We start from the raw sequence: 17,708 nt of genomic DNA on the forward strand, positions 1-17,708 counted from the left end.
AGGCACTCCCTAGGGAGAAATAACTTTTGGCACATTGCATAGCAAAGCTAAAGTTACAAAAGCAGGCTAAAATATCTCTTTCACCACACATATATTTTTCTCTCTCTCCCCAAAGCTTAAATATGCTATGTCCTCTATAGGAAGCTGAGTATGGGCACAAGAACTATATCCTAAGATTCTGACTTTAGGTTCATAGTCTGGAAAAGTTTTAAATTAAATATATGAGATTTTTTTTAAAGAACTGTTTCGATGTCATTGAAAATATATTAACAAAACTCCATGTTGCTTCACTCAAAAAAAAAAAAAAAAACCACAAAAAATCATTATCAAGAGTTTCAAAGACTCTATAGTCCTCCACGCTATGAAAAATAATATAGCTGTCCTTTTGTGTCAAGAGTCTAAAAGAGTGGAAAACAATGATTTGATGTGACAGGAGAAGAAAGAAAACTAACCAGGCACTGTTAATTATTTTATGGTTAGTATTTTATTTAAGCCTCATGGTAACTCTAAAAGATAAGCATTATCCAAGTTTTATTTGCAAATGAGAAAATTCAACCAAAAAAAGATGAATAATTTCCCCAAGGTCAGATAACTATTAGTTGCAGAGCCATAATTAAAACCCAAGTCCAAAGCTCTTCCTGCTTCTGCTATATACACACACTGCTTCTGCTAGAGGAGAGGGTGGGGAAACAGCTTTTAGTGACACAAATTCCCATGATTCCAGACCACAGGGCAGTTTCCCAGGGGTGGCAGAAAAAGCCTAAAATGTAAAAAGTACAGGCTGACGCCGAGGCCCGGGGTAAATGCCTCATTGTACTGTGGGAAGTCTGATGGACACTTGGTAAATGGGGAGGAAAAGGCATTCCTCGCCTAGGGAGACGAATGTGAGAGCGCCTTCCTTTAAACTTTTCGTCCTAAGCACGTCTGCTCATAGAAAAGGCAGAATAACATCTTCCAGAAAAATCGCAGAAGAGAAAACTGCAGCAGAACTCCTGCCGCTAATATAAATGCCCTCCCCCTAGATCTACCCGTGAATTTCCATTAAAAAAAACAATACAGCAAATGGAGTAGCCATTCAACCCACTGGAAATGAGATATTTATCAACAATAAAAACTGCAGAGATGAATCAAAATATCTAGGTTATCTGCAATCAGCTGGAATTGTGTCAACTCATTTATTGGTCCAACAGATACACACTGAGTGCCTGTTACATTCCAGTCACTGTTCTAGGTGCTGGGGACACATCAGTGAACCAAGTAAATGAAGATCCTCGCCCTCTTGGAGTTGATATTCTTAGACTCAGCATGATTGTCCAGGGTCCCTTCATGCTAATCAGAACCTGAACATCATAGTTTTTATTAATAAAAAGAAATTAAATATCCATATCCCTCTATAGCTTTGCAGGTGCTCTTCCTTCTGCTGGAATGTCCTCACCCATCTCCAGCACCTTTCACACTTCTAATAAATATTGCTGAATAAACTGTGTAATTTAAAAAAAAAAAGTTTTCAAAACAAGAAGTGAAAAATGTAGCAGTGTTCAGCTCTAAATCTAAATCTCAACTTCAGTTGGGTCTAGACCTGAGCTGTGATCCTGCAGCAGGCCCCAAGAAGCCTAAATAAAACCCAAGTCAACTCAATCTCCATTCAGCAAAAACAAGAGAAATTAGGTCAGCTTGTTCCAGGGTCCACCCCAGGGATTAAGAACTTTTTTAAAGCCTAAACTGGACTTGCTGGGGCTGTTAAAGGTAAGAAAAAAAACCTAAAGCAGCATTCCCAAGGCCCTGGGCCTGGAACTGTCTTAGGACTGGTCCCAGGCAGTCCCAGGGCCCCTCCACCATGTGTGCAGAATGAGAACATTCACGACAGGATCAGGGGATGTCCCCTCAGGGCGGACTCCTGATGATCCTCAATTTCCAGTTTGAAGGATCAAAACAAACAAATCCGATTTGTTTTTCTTCATGATAGATCGAACTGAGAAAAACTCTGTGCCATGTTCTGTGCTTAATTCTTTAAATACTGTTTTTCTGAATCCTCAAACACTATGAGATATTACCATCATCCCCATTTATCCCCATTTTACAGCATAGGGAACTAAAACAAGGAGGGAAATTAAATAATTTGCCCAAAATCACACAGGGATGTGTCTCAAGTAGGGGAACCAGAATTTTGACCTACATGACCTGACTCTAGAAACCATCCTCTAAACCAGATTTCTCTAACTATATTTTGGGGGGGATGTATTTCTGTTAACCGAAATACTAGAAAGAGGAAATGAATGTTCCACTTAGCACTTAGGTGATTTTCTACTTCATTGAGGGCCATGATGAAAATATTTTTCATTTCAGTCTGTATATAAAATCTTTCCCAAATACTTTTGTCACTTTTCCTTTCATGGTAAGCACAACCTAACAAACCAATGGAAAATGTGCTTTATGTTCAAGAAGTTAGTTCTATCATTCTAAGTATCAGGATCATTACTGCTGAGGACAGAAAACTGGGCTAAATACACACAAACTTTACACTATATTCCAGAAATGAGTTCCAGTAAGCTAATCCTAGTTTATTTTCTCAGCATCTGGCTCTTTCTCACAAGTAGACAGTTTAAATAAAAACTCTGGTAGCTGAGGATTGATCACTGCGTTCTTGTTAAAGTTTAACTGTGACACAGAAGTAGAAGAAAAAAATATATAGGTTGAATTATTCATGTGCCCAAAGTGTGTTTTTCTGGGAACAACTCAGAACTAATTCTACATTTTCTGAAAAAGAAAATTAGTCAGTTCAGGCAGTGTTCTTTTTATCAAGTTGTCATATCTTTCATATAGTAATAATTACTATCATTCTAATATTTGAATCCCTTCAAAAAGGAATTTAAATAAATTCTATCACAAGAAGATTTCATTTCTTAATGAGAGTACAATTTCTGGAAGCTGTGTTGTTTGATTTTGGCTTGGAGTTTGGGGTTTTTGTTTTTAACTTAAGGATGACGTTAAATTACATCACCACAAGAATGTCTAGTTTGTACCACTTCCTGTTTTAAGCATTTTAGTACATATTATCTCTAATTTATAAAACAACCTGCCAAGTAGATACAAGTCCCATTTAAACAATGGGCAAACTAGAATTTAGTTTAAATAGCTTTCCCAAGGTCAGACAATTAATGAGTGGCAAAAGAAATCTGAACCTAAGTCTGTTTGATTTCAAAGTCTAACAAACTGGCCATTATACTGTTTTTATTACAAATTATTCAAAGATACTTAAGGACATTGTTATAATCTAGACAGCAATTTATCTGCATCTATTTTCTCCTCAAATAAGCCTTCGTGAGAGCAGAAAATTCGAATGTCTAAGAACACATTAAAGGTAAGAAAACTGTGTTTAAATTGAGCAACTTATTAAAGTCTCCTGCTGGGCAAAGCAAGCTCATCGTCATATCTTCAGTGAAGCTTTCTTTTTCTAATGAAAGGCTTTGAGCGGACCGCATATTTTCAGTGTAACACAAAGAAGGAAATGCAAAATGTGTTGTGAAATAATACCAAAAGAAGTTCAAAAGCTAGAATATAACTTCCTAAAGGTTTTTTTTTTTTTTTTTTTTTTTTGAGTCTTCTAAGCGTTTAAAACATGAGGTCCAGTTCCTGTTTTATAGGGCGAACGTTCCACTCTCTACAGAGTCTAGCACAGTCTAAAGTGAACACTAAAAGAATAGGTGATTAATGAATTAGAAGTGTGATAATAAGACCTCGGGCATGTAGACTCCTGGGGAAGTCAGTCTTACACAGCAGTTTTCAAGAAACCTGAAGATCAATATTGTTAAGCATTAAAACTTTATTTAAATCATTTTAGTTATAAATGTTTCCAAGTTTCATTATTATCTCACTGCTTTTCTGGAAAGAATATTTTGAATCAAACATCTTCTTGATCTCTGCAGTGGACATCTGTTTTGGCGGCCCAGCATCCATTCTCCCTTCCTCCAGTAATAGCGCAGATTTTCCTCTGAGGAACTACCCTGCCCCATTCTCAGGCTATAGGATCCAGGTGGTCCTGAACAGCTCCCCCAATTCTCCCCCAGCTCCCCCAGCACACTCCCTTATCCTCCAACCAACAACTCAAAAGTCATGGTTATTGGTTCATGAATGGATACATGATCCAAACAGGGCCTATTAGAGTCAGCCTTGGGACTATGGTTCAAAATACAGTAAGACACTCTTTTTCTATTTGGGTGGTTCAACTGATGGAACATAAGCTTGGATTTGTTCATAACCATCTTTGCCACTGTATAGGGAGCACCTGCCCAGAAATGAACCCAACACAGAAGACAGAGAATCAAGAAATATGGAAAATTTCTGAAAATATGAGTAGAAGACCTAGATCCAGCAAAACCCAAAGCCAGTTTTACCACTGGACTCCTCAGTGTTAAGAGCCAGTAAATTCCCTTTGCTGTTCAAGTCAGATTTCATTTGGTTTCTGTCACTTCCAGTGAAAAGGATCTTGACTAATACAATGATTAATGTCATTGACACGACCAGTAACTGCTGAGCAATATTGCACAGAGAAATCTTCCTGGCATACTAAAGCACTCAGGGCGTAAGCAGAGGGCTTTTCTATGAATAAAGAACTTAAGTTTTAATGGATGGACTCTGAGAAATCTACTTTGTCTAGTTACTTTTACTTTCTGTTTTTCAGTTATGTCAATTTGATAACAGTTGCTGAGTAGCAGAGTTCCACACAGATATAAACTTTTGCCTTAAACAAAAGCAAGTTAAAATAACAGCTCCCATTTATAAAGAACTTTCCATGTCCCATGCATGGTGCATTCCCATTTAATCTTTCAACTAAAATAGGCACTATTAGTGCCCCATTTTAGAGTTGAGAAAATGAGACTCCGAGATTGGCATGTGGAGGGAATTTTTAAAATTCAACAAACTCACTGCTCAAAAGGATTTCAAAGTTTAGTAAATCAATGAATTCCTGGTCCACCATAGAAGGCCTGAGGCCTAATATTGTGAACCACTAACATAGCAAGAAGAACCACACTGTCATGAATAAATCAAAAATTGTAAGGCTCCCCTATATCATAATTTATACCCAGATGGTCCCTAAATTGCACACTTTAGGAAAAAGAAGAAATCTGGGATCTGCTTCAAATAACTAAGCATTAAGAAAAGAAAATATATGGCTCACTTTCTGTTACTTCCTAAGAACAGCAATTCAAACTCATTCTACACAACCAATTTAGAGCATCAGCATACTATATAAAAAGCACAAGCTTCAAGTAGGGATATACAATTAACGTAAAATTCAACATGTGATCTCAGTAGAGAAAGGCAAATTGAGAGAGGCATAAATGGAGTACTCAAAGATACAAAATGTTCTGTTTTCTAAGTTAAGTGGTGGATATGTGCATTTTCATTTATTCTTTAAACTGTATACATACATATGTATTATATAATGTGTGTGATAGTTTTCATAAATTTCTTTAAAGAACACAGTCACACTAGAATTCAAATCCCAACTCTGTCGTTTGGACAAGTTGCTTCCTAGCTCTAAGATTTAATCATTCAATACTTGAGGGCCTATTGTATGCCAGGCACTCTTCTAGCTACCGAAGTACACACGTGCAAGCAAGACATAATCCCTGTGCTCATGGAGCCCTCTTTTTCTTACCTATATAATTAGAATAATACTTCTTACTTCATTAGGCGGTAGGCAAAAGTTTTATTACAATGAGCTCTCATTAGGCTCACCTCTAGTTTAAAGAAATAATCATTATTACAGCAATCTTGAGAAAAAGAGACAAGGCATATTACAAGCTCATAGTGATATCTTCAGTAAAGCTTTATTTTTCTGAACAAGTCAGCTATCCCTGACTTTAAAATCAGCTGAAAAAAGTACAGTTAGATGAAGTTCCACATCTCTATCCCAAGCAAGATTTTTTCTAACTAGCAGGTCAAATACTTAGAGCCAGGAAAATTTACGAAAAATGTTTTTAATAATCCATGTCTTTTGAGTTGAGTGGCAATTTGTCCCAACTATAGTATCAAGAATCAGGGTCCAGGCCAGTTGCAGTGGCTCACACCTGTAATCCCAACACTTTGGGAGGCTGAGGTGGGAGGATCTCTTGAGCCCAGGAGTTCGTGAACAGCCTGGGCAACATGGCAAGACCCTATCTCTACAAAAAATTAGTAGCTGAGTGTGGTGACCTGCACCTGTAGTCCCAGCTACTGGAGAGGCTGAGGTGGGTGGATCACCTGAGCCAGGAAGGTCAAAGCTTCAGTAAACCATGATCATGCCACTGAAAGAGTTATTTAAGAGTGCCTGGGTGATGAGAGCGAGACCCTGTCTCAAAAAAACAAACAAACAAACAAAAAAGAATCAGGGCCCAGACCAAATACTCCATAAGATGGATTCACTTTCACTGGAAAATGCAAGATAAAAAAATGTAGAATAGCTGAATAGTGCTGACTTAAAAAACAACTACAAGAATCCCTTGTATAGTTCATGAATAAAACCACATATCCCCTGATTTTCTGCACAATCCTGATTTATCTGTCCCCACATTAACCTTATCTGACTGTTCTAACCACTGCACATGCAGGTAATATTAACCAGCTTTTTTTTTTTTTTTGAGATGGAGTCTCATTCTGCTGTCCCAGCTGGAGTACAGTGGCATGATCTCAGCTCACTGCAACCTCCACCTCCCAGGTTCAAGTCATCTTCCTGCCTCAGCCTCCTGAGTAGCTGAGATTACAAGTGCCCACCACCACACCCAGCTAATTTTTTTTTTTTTTTTAGATGGAGTGTCACTTTGTTGCCAGGCTGGAGTGTAGTGGTGCAATCTGGGCTCACCACAATCTCTGCCTCCCAGGTTCAAGCGATTCTCCTGCCTCAGTCTCCTGAGTAGCTTGATTACAGGTACATGCCACCACACTCAGCTAATTTTTGTATTTTTAGTAGAGACGGGGTTTCAACATGTTGACCAGGATGGTCTCGATCTCCTGACTTCGTGATCTGCCCTCCTTGGCCTCCCAAAGTGCTGGGATTACAGGTGTGAGCCACCGTGGCTGGCCTAACCAGCTATTTTTTCATGCTTCTACGACTTTGTGGTTGTCCAACCTGGGCAAGTAAACCTCTTTGAGTCTCAGTTTCCTCAAACATAAGAGCCATCTTAGAGAACTGTTCGAGCTTTAAGAAAGTAATATTAAGAAAAGTGCCTGGGGAATAATAAGGACTTAAGGAAAGTTAGCTATTCTATTACCATTCTTCAATCTTGCTGTCATTCACTGCCATAATTAATGAAAATAATAAGATGAATTTAATTAATATCTCTCTAGAACATTTTAATCTGGAATAAAAGCTGACTCTCAAAAGAGCTCCCCCAACCCCCGCCATACCACTTCTAAATAGACAGCAAGTTGTTTTTCATTGTATTATTATTATTATTTTCGAGACAGGGTCTAGCTCTGTTGCCTGGGCTGGAGTGCAGCAGCACAATCTTGGCTCACTGCAACATCTACCTCCTGGACTCAAGTGATCTCACACCTCAGCCTCCTGAGTAGCTGGGACCACAGGCATGCACCACATACCCAGCTGTGTTTTTGTAATGTTTAGTAAAGACAGGGTTTCCTCATGTTGCCCAGACTGGTCTTGAACTCCTGAGCTCAAGCAATCCACCTGCCTCAGCCTCCCAAAGTGCCAGGATTACAGGTGTGGGACACTACCCCCAGCCAACATCATGTTTTTTAAATCAGCTTTTTTAAAATGTCTAATAATTTTGAGTATCCATTGTGATCACAGATATTCAGGTGAAGCTCCTAGACCACAATTTACAGTCCTATAAAATGAAAGTTAAACTTCAGAATAACAAATTTGGCTCTCAAAATTTTAAGTCAGCAAAAACTCAGCTTTCTTCATGATACTGCTAATATAGAAATGTGTATAGTTAGTTAAGAGATTCTAAGCAAAGTTTTTTTTTTGTAGGTTGCTGCTTAACACCCACATATCTGAGAAACTCAGCAACCAAAGCACCATGTCTTAGGCATTCCTTTCAGAGTTCCCCAACAGTTTTTCAACCTAACCACCCCATTCTTTTTAAAAAGTGGCCATTGGGCTAATGCACTGAAAATGCTGGGGCCTGGGGTAGGGGAAAGTGGGGTAGACACAGGAGGAAGTTAGTCTGCCAAGCAGCTCTGACAAACCTGATGCTGCCACTCTCCCAGTGCTAAGCATCTGCCCAAGAAGAGTGCCCGCAGCAGGCTAAGATGCCAGCTGTAATGAGACACTTGGGTTTGAAAAGCATTCCAGAGTTTTTGCGTGGCCAGTGCCATCTGATCATGGGACCTTGCAGGCTGATCTCTCTTACAAGAGCACCCTCTTCCGAGACCTTTGGTCGCACAGGCTGAATTCAGACTTCAGAGTTTTTGCAATTTGAGCTAACTGTCTTGATTTTTCTGGGATCCCTATGTAAAGGTGGGTTCTTGAACAAATACACCAATTGGAGTCACAAAATGAAGAGTGGCAAAAAAAAAAAATAAGCATACAAAAATTAAGAACAAAGTAGATCAAAGATCTCCTCAAAATGATACAACTTTTTAAAAGTATTTAAATTACATACATAAACTGACAAGCATTATACACAAAGATGTTCACTGACATCATTTATAACAGAACTTTGGAAACAACCTAAAGATTCCATTATAAGTAAATGTAGCACATAAACATGATGTAATAATTCATAGCAACTAAAATGATTTCTACAAATCTACATTAATAATTTTAGGGAAAGCTTAATGAATAATTGGAGAGAGTGAGGAAAAAGCATATAGCTGAGAGTTCAGAAAAAAAGTTTTTACATTTTATTTACACACACACTGACACACACACAAAAGAAGACTATAAGGAAATAAAGATACTGAAACATTAACAGTAGTTATTGAGTGATAATTTTTCTCTTGTTCATCATTTTCCAAGAAGTTTAAAATTTTACACATACTCAAGAACTAATCTGAAAACAAGCTACTAAAAATTTAAAGACAAATGGAAAAAAACACACACATCAGGATAATCTGTCAGTATGCATTAAATAACAAGAAAAATGTGAGTATATGTACTTTAATTTACAATAAAAACATAACATATCACAGTATAAGAAAAATTGTAAGAATGAAACTCCCACAGAAGTTTACAGAACAAAATGTATACTAAATCCTCCAATTAAGGACCCATAAAGTAGTTTCAGTGCTTTCTAACCCACCTTCTCACAGCAGGGAATTAATCCCTCTAGGGGGATGCAAACAAACTTCAAAGGGAAGATTATGCCCAGACACTAGTACTGTACAGCGTAAGGTTTATATCTAAGTTTTTCAGATACTTTGGCACAGATCAGAGATGCAGATCTCAGGAACAAAGACTAATCTTAAAGCAGATTCTTTGTAATTATCTAAAATGGCAAAAATAATGCATTACATATTAGAAAAAGGCAAACATAAGTTGCATTAAAAACAAGTAAAGTTGTAGAAGCAGACAAAAGATACCAGAAATCAAATATTAAGTGACAGTTTATTCACTGGTAAATAGTAACTAGAAAATTTTACGAATTCCTAAAATGTGGGAGTTCAGCTTGTGTACTCAAATTTTATTTGTACAATCTTTGGAAAGTGTTCCAATTCAGTGTTAGGGGCCTTAATGCAATTTCTAAGTAGAACTGGCAGATCACATGTCCCTTCCACAGATGTCATGAGACGCTCTTCAGAGCACAGAACACAGGAGGGACAGTTTACAATACATGACTTCACTAGTGTAGACATTAAAAGCAATCAATGGAAAAAAAAAAACTGTCCCTAAAGTTTACCCTTTCTCACCTTACATCTTTTTATCATTAGGTAATGTTTTAGGTATGGTTTGAAGTACCTGATCACTTTATAAAATGTTTTAAGTACAGACATAGCATATCGTAGTAAATAAGCTTTATTTAGTCTCTCAATTTTTAAAAATCACTGATAAGGAATCAAATTTAGAGGTTAACTTTTCTGAATATTAATTATCCAATAGAAAACTAAAATCCCTAGTAGATTAAAGACCTAGATGTAAAGGGCAAAGCTATCTATCTCTTTTTTTTTTTTTTTTTTTTTTTTTTTGAGATGGAGTCTCACTCTGTCACCCAGGCTAGAGCATGGTGGCACAATCTTGGCTCACTGCAATCCCCACCTCCCAGGTTCAAGCAATCCTCCTGCCTCAGCCTCCCAAGTAGCTGCGACTACAGGCATGCACCACCATGCCTGGCTGGTTTTTGTATTTTTAACAGAGACAGGGTTTTACCATGTTGGCTACAATTGTCTCGAACTCTTGACCTTGTGATCCACCCGCCTCAACCTCTCAAAGTGCTGGGATTACAGGCGTGAGCCACCGCGCCTGGCTCTATCTATCTCTTAAAAGAAAATATTGGGCCTGGAGAGGTGGCTCACATCCATAATCCCAACACTTTGGAGTCTGAAGTGAGAGGATCACTTGATCCAGGAGTTTGATACCAGCCTGGGCAACATAGTAAGAGCCCATCTCTACACAAAATCTAAAAAGCAAAAAAAAAAAAAAAACAAAAAAAAAAAAACGAAAAAAAAGGAAATATTGGAAAATATCTTCATATCTGTAGAGTAGAAAAATACTGTTAAATTTATACCATATGAAAACCAAGATGTTTTGGTCAAAGATACCATCGAGTGAAAGACAAACCACAGAAGGTATCTGTAACACATATAACCAGATAATTAATATCCATAGTATATAAACAATTTCCTATAAACCAATGAGGAAAAGGTAGAAAACTCAATTTTAAAAATGAGCAAGTAGCTTGAATGAGCACTTTATAAAAGATATTCAAGAGGCCAGTAAGCCTATACCAGCTACTAAGGAGGCTAGTACCATCCACTAAGGAGGCTGAGGTGGGAGGAACACTTGAGCCCAGGAGTTTAAGACCTGCATGATCACACCACTGCACTTCAGCTGGGCAAGGGAGCAAGACCTTGTCTCTAATTAATAAACAAAGAAGTAAGAAGCCAATATGTGTATAAGAAGGTGTTCAATGTCATTAATCTTCAACAAAATGCAAACTAAAAACAACAAGGAGATACTACTACATAACCATCAGGTTGGCAAAAGTCAAATCTGTACCAAGGGCTGATGAAGTTGTAGAGCAATAAGTGTAAACTACCAAACACTGCAGGTGAGAGCAGACTAGCACAATCCATTTTGTAAAAGTGTGGCATGATTCAGTAATCAAGTATGTTCAATATGGAAATGTATGTTTACATGTGCCAGGATTCATACATAAGAAAGATCACAGTAGCATGGCTTATAGTAGCCAAAAACTGCGAACAACTTCAAAGGTCAATAGTAGAATGGATAACTAAATTCTGAAATAATTCTATAGTACACTACACAGCAATGAAAATCAATGACTGCAGTTACACACAACATGGAAGATCCTTTCAAACATAATTAAGCAAAAAAGCAGCAGAGCTACATACAGAATAATTCCATTTCTATAAAATTCAGAAGGCGGCACAATTAAATTTTATTTTTCAAGAAGGTATACTTATGCAGCAAAACTATGAAGAAAAACAAACAGATGACTATCATAAAAGTCAGGCTAGTAGTTACCTCTAAAGGGAGGGAGGGAGGGAGTGAGGAGGGGCCTCTGGGGTGCTGGGCAAACCCACCTGTAACATTTACAGGGCTTAGGCGAGGGTTCAAATAGAGACCTACAGACCATACATCTGAATATTTACATATTTAAAAGTTATAAAACAAGCATACAAACTATTAAATATTTTCTATCCTCCTGCCATAATAAATATACCTTTACAACTAACAAGAAGACCAGGTTCATATTGAGTTTTGTATTTGCATTCCATGGAGAAAAGCAGTGGTGCAGGGCAAATTGGCCACTGGCTCACTGCCCACTGCCCCCTCTCCATCCTGCACTACAAGCTCTATCCCATACTCTACTCCCCACTGACAGCTATCCTTAGACCGCCCCTTATACCTAGGGATGTATACACCAGCAGCATAGTCCACTCCCAGGAGGACAGACCCCAGGGGAAAGACTCACACAGGCTCCAGAAAAAAGCTCAGGGCCATTTGGGCAAGAAGGTCTGAGATGCTGGGTGCTCAAAGCATGGTCTAGGATGGAAGGGTCTAGGCTCCAAGTGAGCATATTCCGTAGGCTCCAGAGACTCCTTGCCCTGTGGAAAGGGCATTGGTAGAGGAGGGACAAAGCAGATCCCTCTAAAGCAGCAGGCCAAGTCAGGGGTCCCTCTTGCCAGGACCAGTATTTCTGAAGAACTGGGTAACATTATATTTCTTAACCTGGATCGTAATAACATGGTTACTCACTTTATACTTATTTGTTAAACTATACATATGTTTTATGTACTTTTTCACAAATAACAGGACAGACATCATGTGCCTGCTTACTGGATGCACTGAAGGACACATATCACTTTTGAGATACTTCTACCAAAAACCCATAACCTTCATCTAACCATGAAGATCCAATCACACAGATACAAATCCAGGAACTTTCTACAAAACAACAGACCCAAATTCTTCAAAAACGTGTCAAAAAAGACAAAGAAAGGCTGTAAAAATCATTCTGAGCTGAAAGGAAGTAAACTGACATGAAAACTAAATGGACTGCATGATTCTGGATTGGATTCTGGATCATAGGGAAAATGCTATAAAGGACATGATATAACAATTGATTAAATTTAAATATGGGCAACCGACATTGTATCAACATTAAATTTTCTGATTTCAATCATTATACTAGGGGTATATAAGAATATGTCTTTATTCTTAGGAGATACATCCAGAATATCTCCTGGATATGCAGGGGTGAAGGGTCATAATGTCTGCAACTCACTCTTAAATGATTCAGCAAAAATTCTGTGTGCGTATATGCACATGCACACGTATGTGCTGTGTATGCGTTGGGGGGGTGATAAAGCAAATGCAGCAAAATAATAACAACTGGCAAATCTAAGGAAAGAGCATATGCACTGGACTGTTCTTGTAACTCTTAAAATAGTCTCAAAACAATTCATTTGATCCAGCAATCCCATTACCAAGTACATACCCAAAGGAAAATAAATCACATTAAAAAGATAACTGCACTCATATGTTTAGAGAAGCACTATTTACAATAGCAAAGATATAGAATCAATATAAGTGTCCAGCAATGGGTGACTGGATAAAGAAAATGTGGAATACTACTCAGCCATAAAAAAGAATGAGAAAATGTCTTTTGGGCCGGGCGTGGTGGCTCACACCTGTAATCCCAGCACTTTGGGAGGCCGAGGCAGGCGGATCATGAGGTCAGGAGATCAAGACCATCCTGGCTAACACGATGAAACCCCGTCTCTACTAAAAATACAAAAAAATTAGCCAGGCATGGTGGCAGGCGCCTGTAGTCCCAGCTACTCGGGAGGCTGAGGCAGGAGAATGGCGTGAACCCGGGAGGCGGAGCTTGCAGTGAGCCGAGATCTGGCCACTGCATTCCAGCCTGGGCGACAGAGCGAAACTCCGTCTCAAAAAAAAAAAAAAAAAAAGAAAGAAATTTGAAAAAATGTCTTTTGCAGCAACATGGATGGAACTGGAGGCCATTCTTTTAAGTGAAATAGAAAGTCAAATACAGCATGTTCTCACCTGTAAGTGGGAACTAAATGATGTGTACACATGGTCATAGAGTGTGGAATAATAGACACTGGAGACTCAAAAGAGTGGGAGGGACTGAGGGATGAGAAATTACTTAATGGGTACAATGTACACTATTCAGGTGACAGGTACACTGAAAGCCCAGACTTCACCACTATGCAATATGTGCACGTAACAAAACTGCTCTTGTACCCCCTAAATTTATACTAATTAAAAAATAAGAGCCAGGTGCAGTGGCTCACGTCTGTAATCCCAACACTTTGGGAGGCCAAGGTGGGTGGATCAAGAGGTCAAGAGTTCGAGACCAGCCTAGCCAACATAGTGAAACCCTGTCTCTACTAAAAATACAAAAAATTAGCCGGGCATGGTGGTGGGCGCCTGTAATCCCAGCTACTTGGGAGGCTGAGGCAGGAGAATCGCTTGCACCTGGGAGGTGGAGGCTGCAGCGAGCCGAGATCACGCCATTGTACTCCAGCCTGGGCGACACTGCGAGACTCCGTCTCAAAAGTAATAATAAAATAAGATACTTGCAAAACAAAAAGTTAAAAAAAATAGGCCAGGCACGGTTGCTCATACCTGTAATCCCAGCACTTCGGGAGGCCAAGGTGGGTAGATCACCTGAGGTCAGGAGCTCAAGACCAGCCTGGCCAACATGGTGAAACCCCATCTCTACTAAAAAATATAAATATTAGCTGGGAGTGGTGGCGGATGCCTATAATCCCAGCTACTTGGGAGGCTGAAGCAAGAGAATTACTTGACCCAGGAGGTGGAAGCTGCAGTGAACTGAGATCACGCCATTGCACTCCAGCATGGGTGACAAGAGAGCAACTCCATCTCATGAAAATAAATACATAAAATAAGAGTTTAAAAATTAAACTGTAGAGTTAAACAAAGGTGTTGTCTATAGGGAGAGGAATGAGATGGCTGAAATAGGAAGTAGTATAAATGCTATTCACTTTGTTCATTCTTCCATTTCATCTGTACCTTTCAGATTTTGTTCATATTAAAAAATTAATTTTAACTTTGGGGAAAAAATCCTAGAGCACTGAAAGGGAAAAACATTAGCAACTGTAGAAATAAGAAAATGTTTTGTCCTTAAGTTTATCGTTAAATCACAGCCACTGTCAAATGGTAACTCTGTAAAGTCAGCCTATGAAGTGCTCCTGCATATACACACCTGGGAACAGAGAATTCCCTTTGAAACCCAATGGTTTCCATGTACAATAAGAGGCATAACTTAACACAGATGCACACGTTCTACTTCCAGGACAAGCATAAATTTGTAATGTGTTTCATGGCCTTCATTAGATAATCCAAAAAGTACAGCACAGTTATTCACACATTTGCTATAAAGGAAAACTCATTCATTTTCATCAACAACTATTGGTGACATGGTGCAAAGCCCTGCAGGTGACATGTAGAGATGTGTACAGCATGGTCACTACCCTCAAGAAGGCAACTTAGCAGAGCAAAGAGGACTTAGACAAAAATCCTGGCTATCACACTGTAGCTATATGATTTTCGTAAGTTACTTCACCTCCTTGGGATTCTATTTTCTCATAGGTATAATGAGGATGCCGCCCAACTACCTTTAAAAATGCATTGTAACAAATGACACTATATATGTCCAGCATATAGAATAACAACAGGTACTCAGTGAAAGGTAGCAAATAATGTTTACAATTATTACAATCTAATTAAAATAACAGAACATATCCCCAAGGCTGTAAAGCCAATTAAGAGCCTAACTACCATTGGAATCCTGATTACTCCAAGTTTCTAATCCAAGTAGATTCACTATCTCTATACCCCAAATAATATTAATATAGGCCGGGTACGGTTGCTTATGCCTGTAATCCCAGCAGTTTGGGAGGCCGAGGCGGGGGGATCACCTGAGGTCAGGAGTTCGAGATCAGCCTGGCCAACATGGAGAAATCCTGTCTCTATTAAAAATACAAAATTAGCTGGGTGTAGTGGCACATGCCTGTAATCCCAGCTACTTGAGAGGCTGAGGCAGGAGAATCGCTTGAACCCAGGAGGCAGAGGTTGCAGTGAGCCGAGATCACGCCGTTGCACTCCAGCCTGGGCAACAAGAGCAAAACTCCGTCTCAAAAAAATAATAATAATATTAATATATGCAGGTGTTTTTGTGGGTGGACCAAGAGTCCTAAGCATACCTTTGGCAAAATGTATCACTCTCTTAGGCACCAAGAAAAAGAATACTAGATCATATGGTTATTTTTCTCATTAACCAAGAAAGATTTTAGGTCAAGAAGTGATACACGCTGCCTGCACAAGGTACCCTGGTCTTTCCTAGGACCCTCTTGTCCAGGAACACATATCCAAATTAGCCCAAAAGCTAAAGCCAGAGGAGGTGTTTCCTTCAACTAATTTTCAACCTTCTTTTGCCAGCAGACATAAAATTTACTAAATTAAGTCCAAGCATCTCCTTCTAGATTAGTGGCAGAGAATTCCCTTTATATTATTTTGTATCCTATAATCTAATTATACCATTAGGAAGCTAGACTAGAGGTGAAGCCCTGCTCATTAGCAAGGTGACAATATTTCACACTAAATAGTTGACTTCCAGGCATCTGTGAAAGATGCAAACCAAGACCCAATGATTACAATGAATAAAGCCATACTTCAAGCCTATTATGCTTGAACTCTTAATTCAGACTATTCACTATGTGTTCGTTCTCCTTTCTTCCTAGGATAATGTGGGCATGAATAAAAGGAAAAAGGCACTTAAACATACTTAGAGACAAATAACCATTTACTCATATTAAAATATTATCTCGTGTGCATGGCTATCTCAAACAATAAGTAACATACCAAATCATAATCAAACATGCAAAGTACCTGAAAGAGTGCCACCTGTCCTGGGATAGGCAACTTCAACATATACTTCAAATGTGGTCTCTGGATTCTGCCTACAAAAGAAACAGATCATGATTACTGATGAGGATTGAGGCAGCTTGGTATAGAACATGTAGGCTGTGGTATTAAACAGACCTTCATGGAAATCATCAGCTCACAACTTAATGACCATGGAACTTCGGACCAGCTACTCTATTTTTCTGAGCCCATGCCTTCCTAAACTACAAAATGAAAACACCTAGCCAGAAGAATTATTGTAAAATTAAATATATATATATATATTTATATCACCACGTCAGGTGTGGTGGCTCATGCCTATAATCCCAGCACTTTGGGAGGCCAAGGTGGGAGGATCACTTGAGGCCAGGAGTTCAAGACCAGCCTGGGCAACATAGCAAAACCCTGTCTCTACAAAAAAAATGCAAAAATCAGCCAGGCATGGTAGTTCACACCTATAATGCAAGCTACTTGGGAGGCTAAGGTAGGAGGATCACTTGAGCCCAGGAGGTGGAGGTTGCAGTGAGTTAAGATCATGCCACTGCACTCCAGCTTGGGTAACAGAGTGAGACACTGTCTCAAAAATGAATAATAAAATTATATACATATACATTATATACATATTAAATTATATACATATATAGGTATAAAATTATATACACATATATACACATACACACACACAAATTGTCTAGGCATGATGTCTGGCACATAATAGGCTAGCTATTACTATGGTTTTACAGATGTCATATTTCCAGTTTCCACAGCTAGATCACCAAACCCAGAGGTAGAAATCTGAGGAAACTCAGACCAAGGCAACACCAGCACAAAGTAGCCCTCTCCTCAGTATATTCCAGGATAAAGCACAAATATGACAAGATTAACTTGTTTATTTACAGGTTTTCAAGACTTAAACAAGAGGAACAGTGTATCTCACTAGATTACTGTGAAGACAAGATGCCAATCTAAATGTAAGACACTGTTCCCATGTAGTTCATGATAGTTCATGATCTTCAGGATTCTAATGGGCCTTCACCTGTATTGGCAATGGTAAGTATATGAATTTTCATTATTATACTCTTTTTTTATTTCATAATAGTTCATAAATTTCTTTATTTATTTTGAG

The 17,708-nt window shown here is 38.7% G+C and overlaps 1 protein-coding gene across 12 annotated transcripts in view; it reads right to left on the reverse strand.

The window, feature by feature from the left end:
• The window catches only part of LOC105463895 (DENN domain containing 1A), a 547,224-nt gene that overhangs the window by 481,774 nt on the left and 47,742 nt on the right, over positions 1 to 17,708 (reverse strand). For 11 of the 12 annotated variants that reach the window (XR_011612854.1, XM_071078302.1, XM_071078304.1 and 8 more), the window contains exon 2: positions 16,568 to 16,638. Coding sequence is in view for 11 of the 12 variants with exons in the window: in XM_071078304.1 (XP_070934405.1) it covers positions 16,568 to 16,638 (71 nt within the window). In the remaining variant the exon portion in view is untranslated. Of the gene's footprint in view, positions 1 to 16,567; positions 16,820 to 17,708 lie in introns of those variants that run through there. The other variant, XM_071078301.1, reaches the window with a different exon arrangement.

The sequence above is a fragment of the Macaca nemestrina genome, chromosome 14 (genome assembly GCF_043159975.1).
Source record: "Macaca nemestrina isolate mMacNem1 chromosome 14, mMacNem.hap1, whole genome shotgun sequence".
Lineage (NCBI taxonomy): Eukaryota > Metazoa > Chordata > Mammalia > Primates > Cercopithecidae > Macaca > Macaca nemestrina.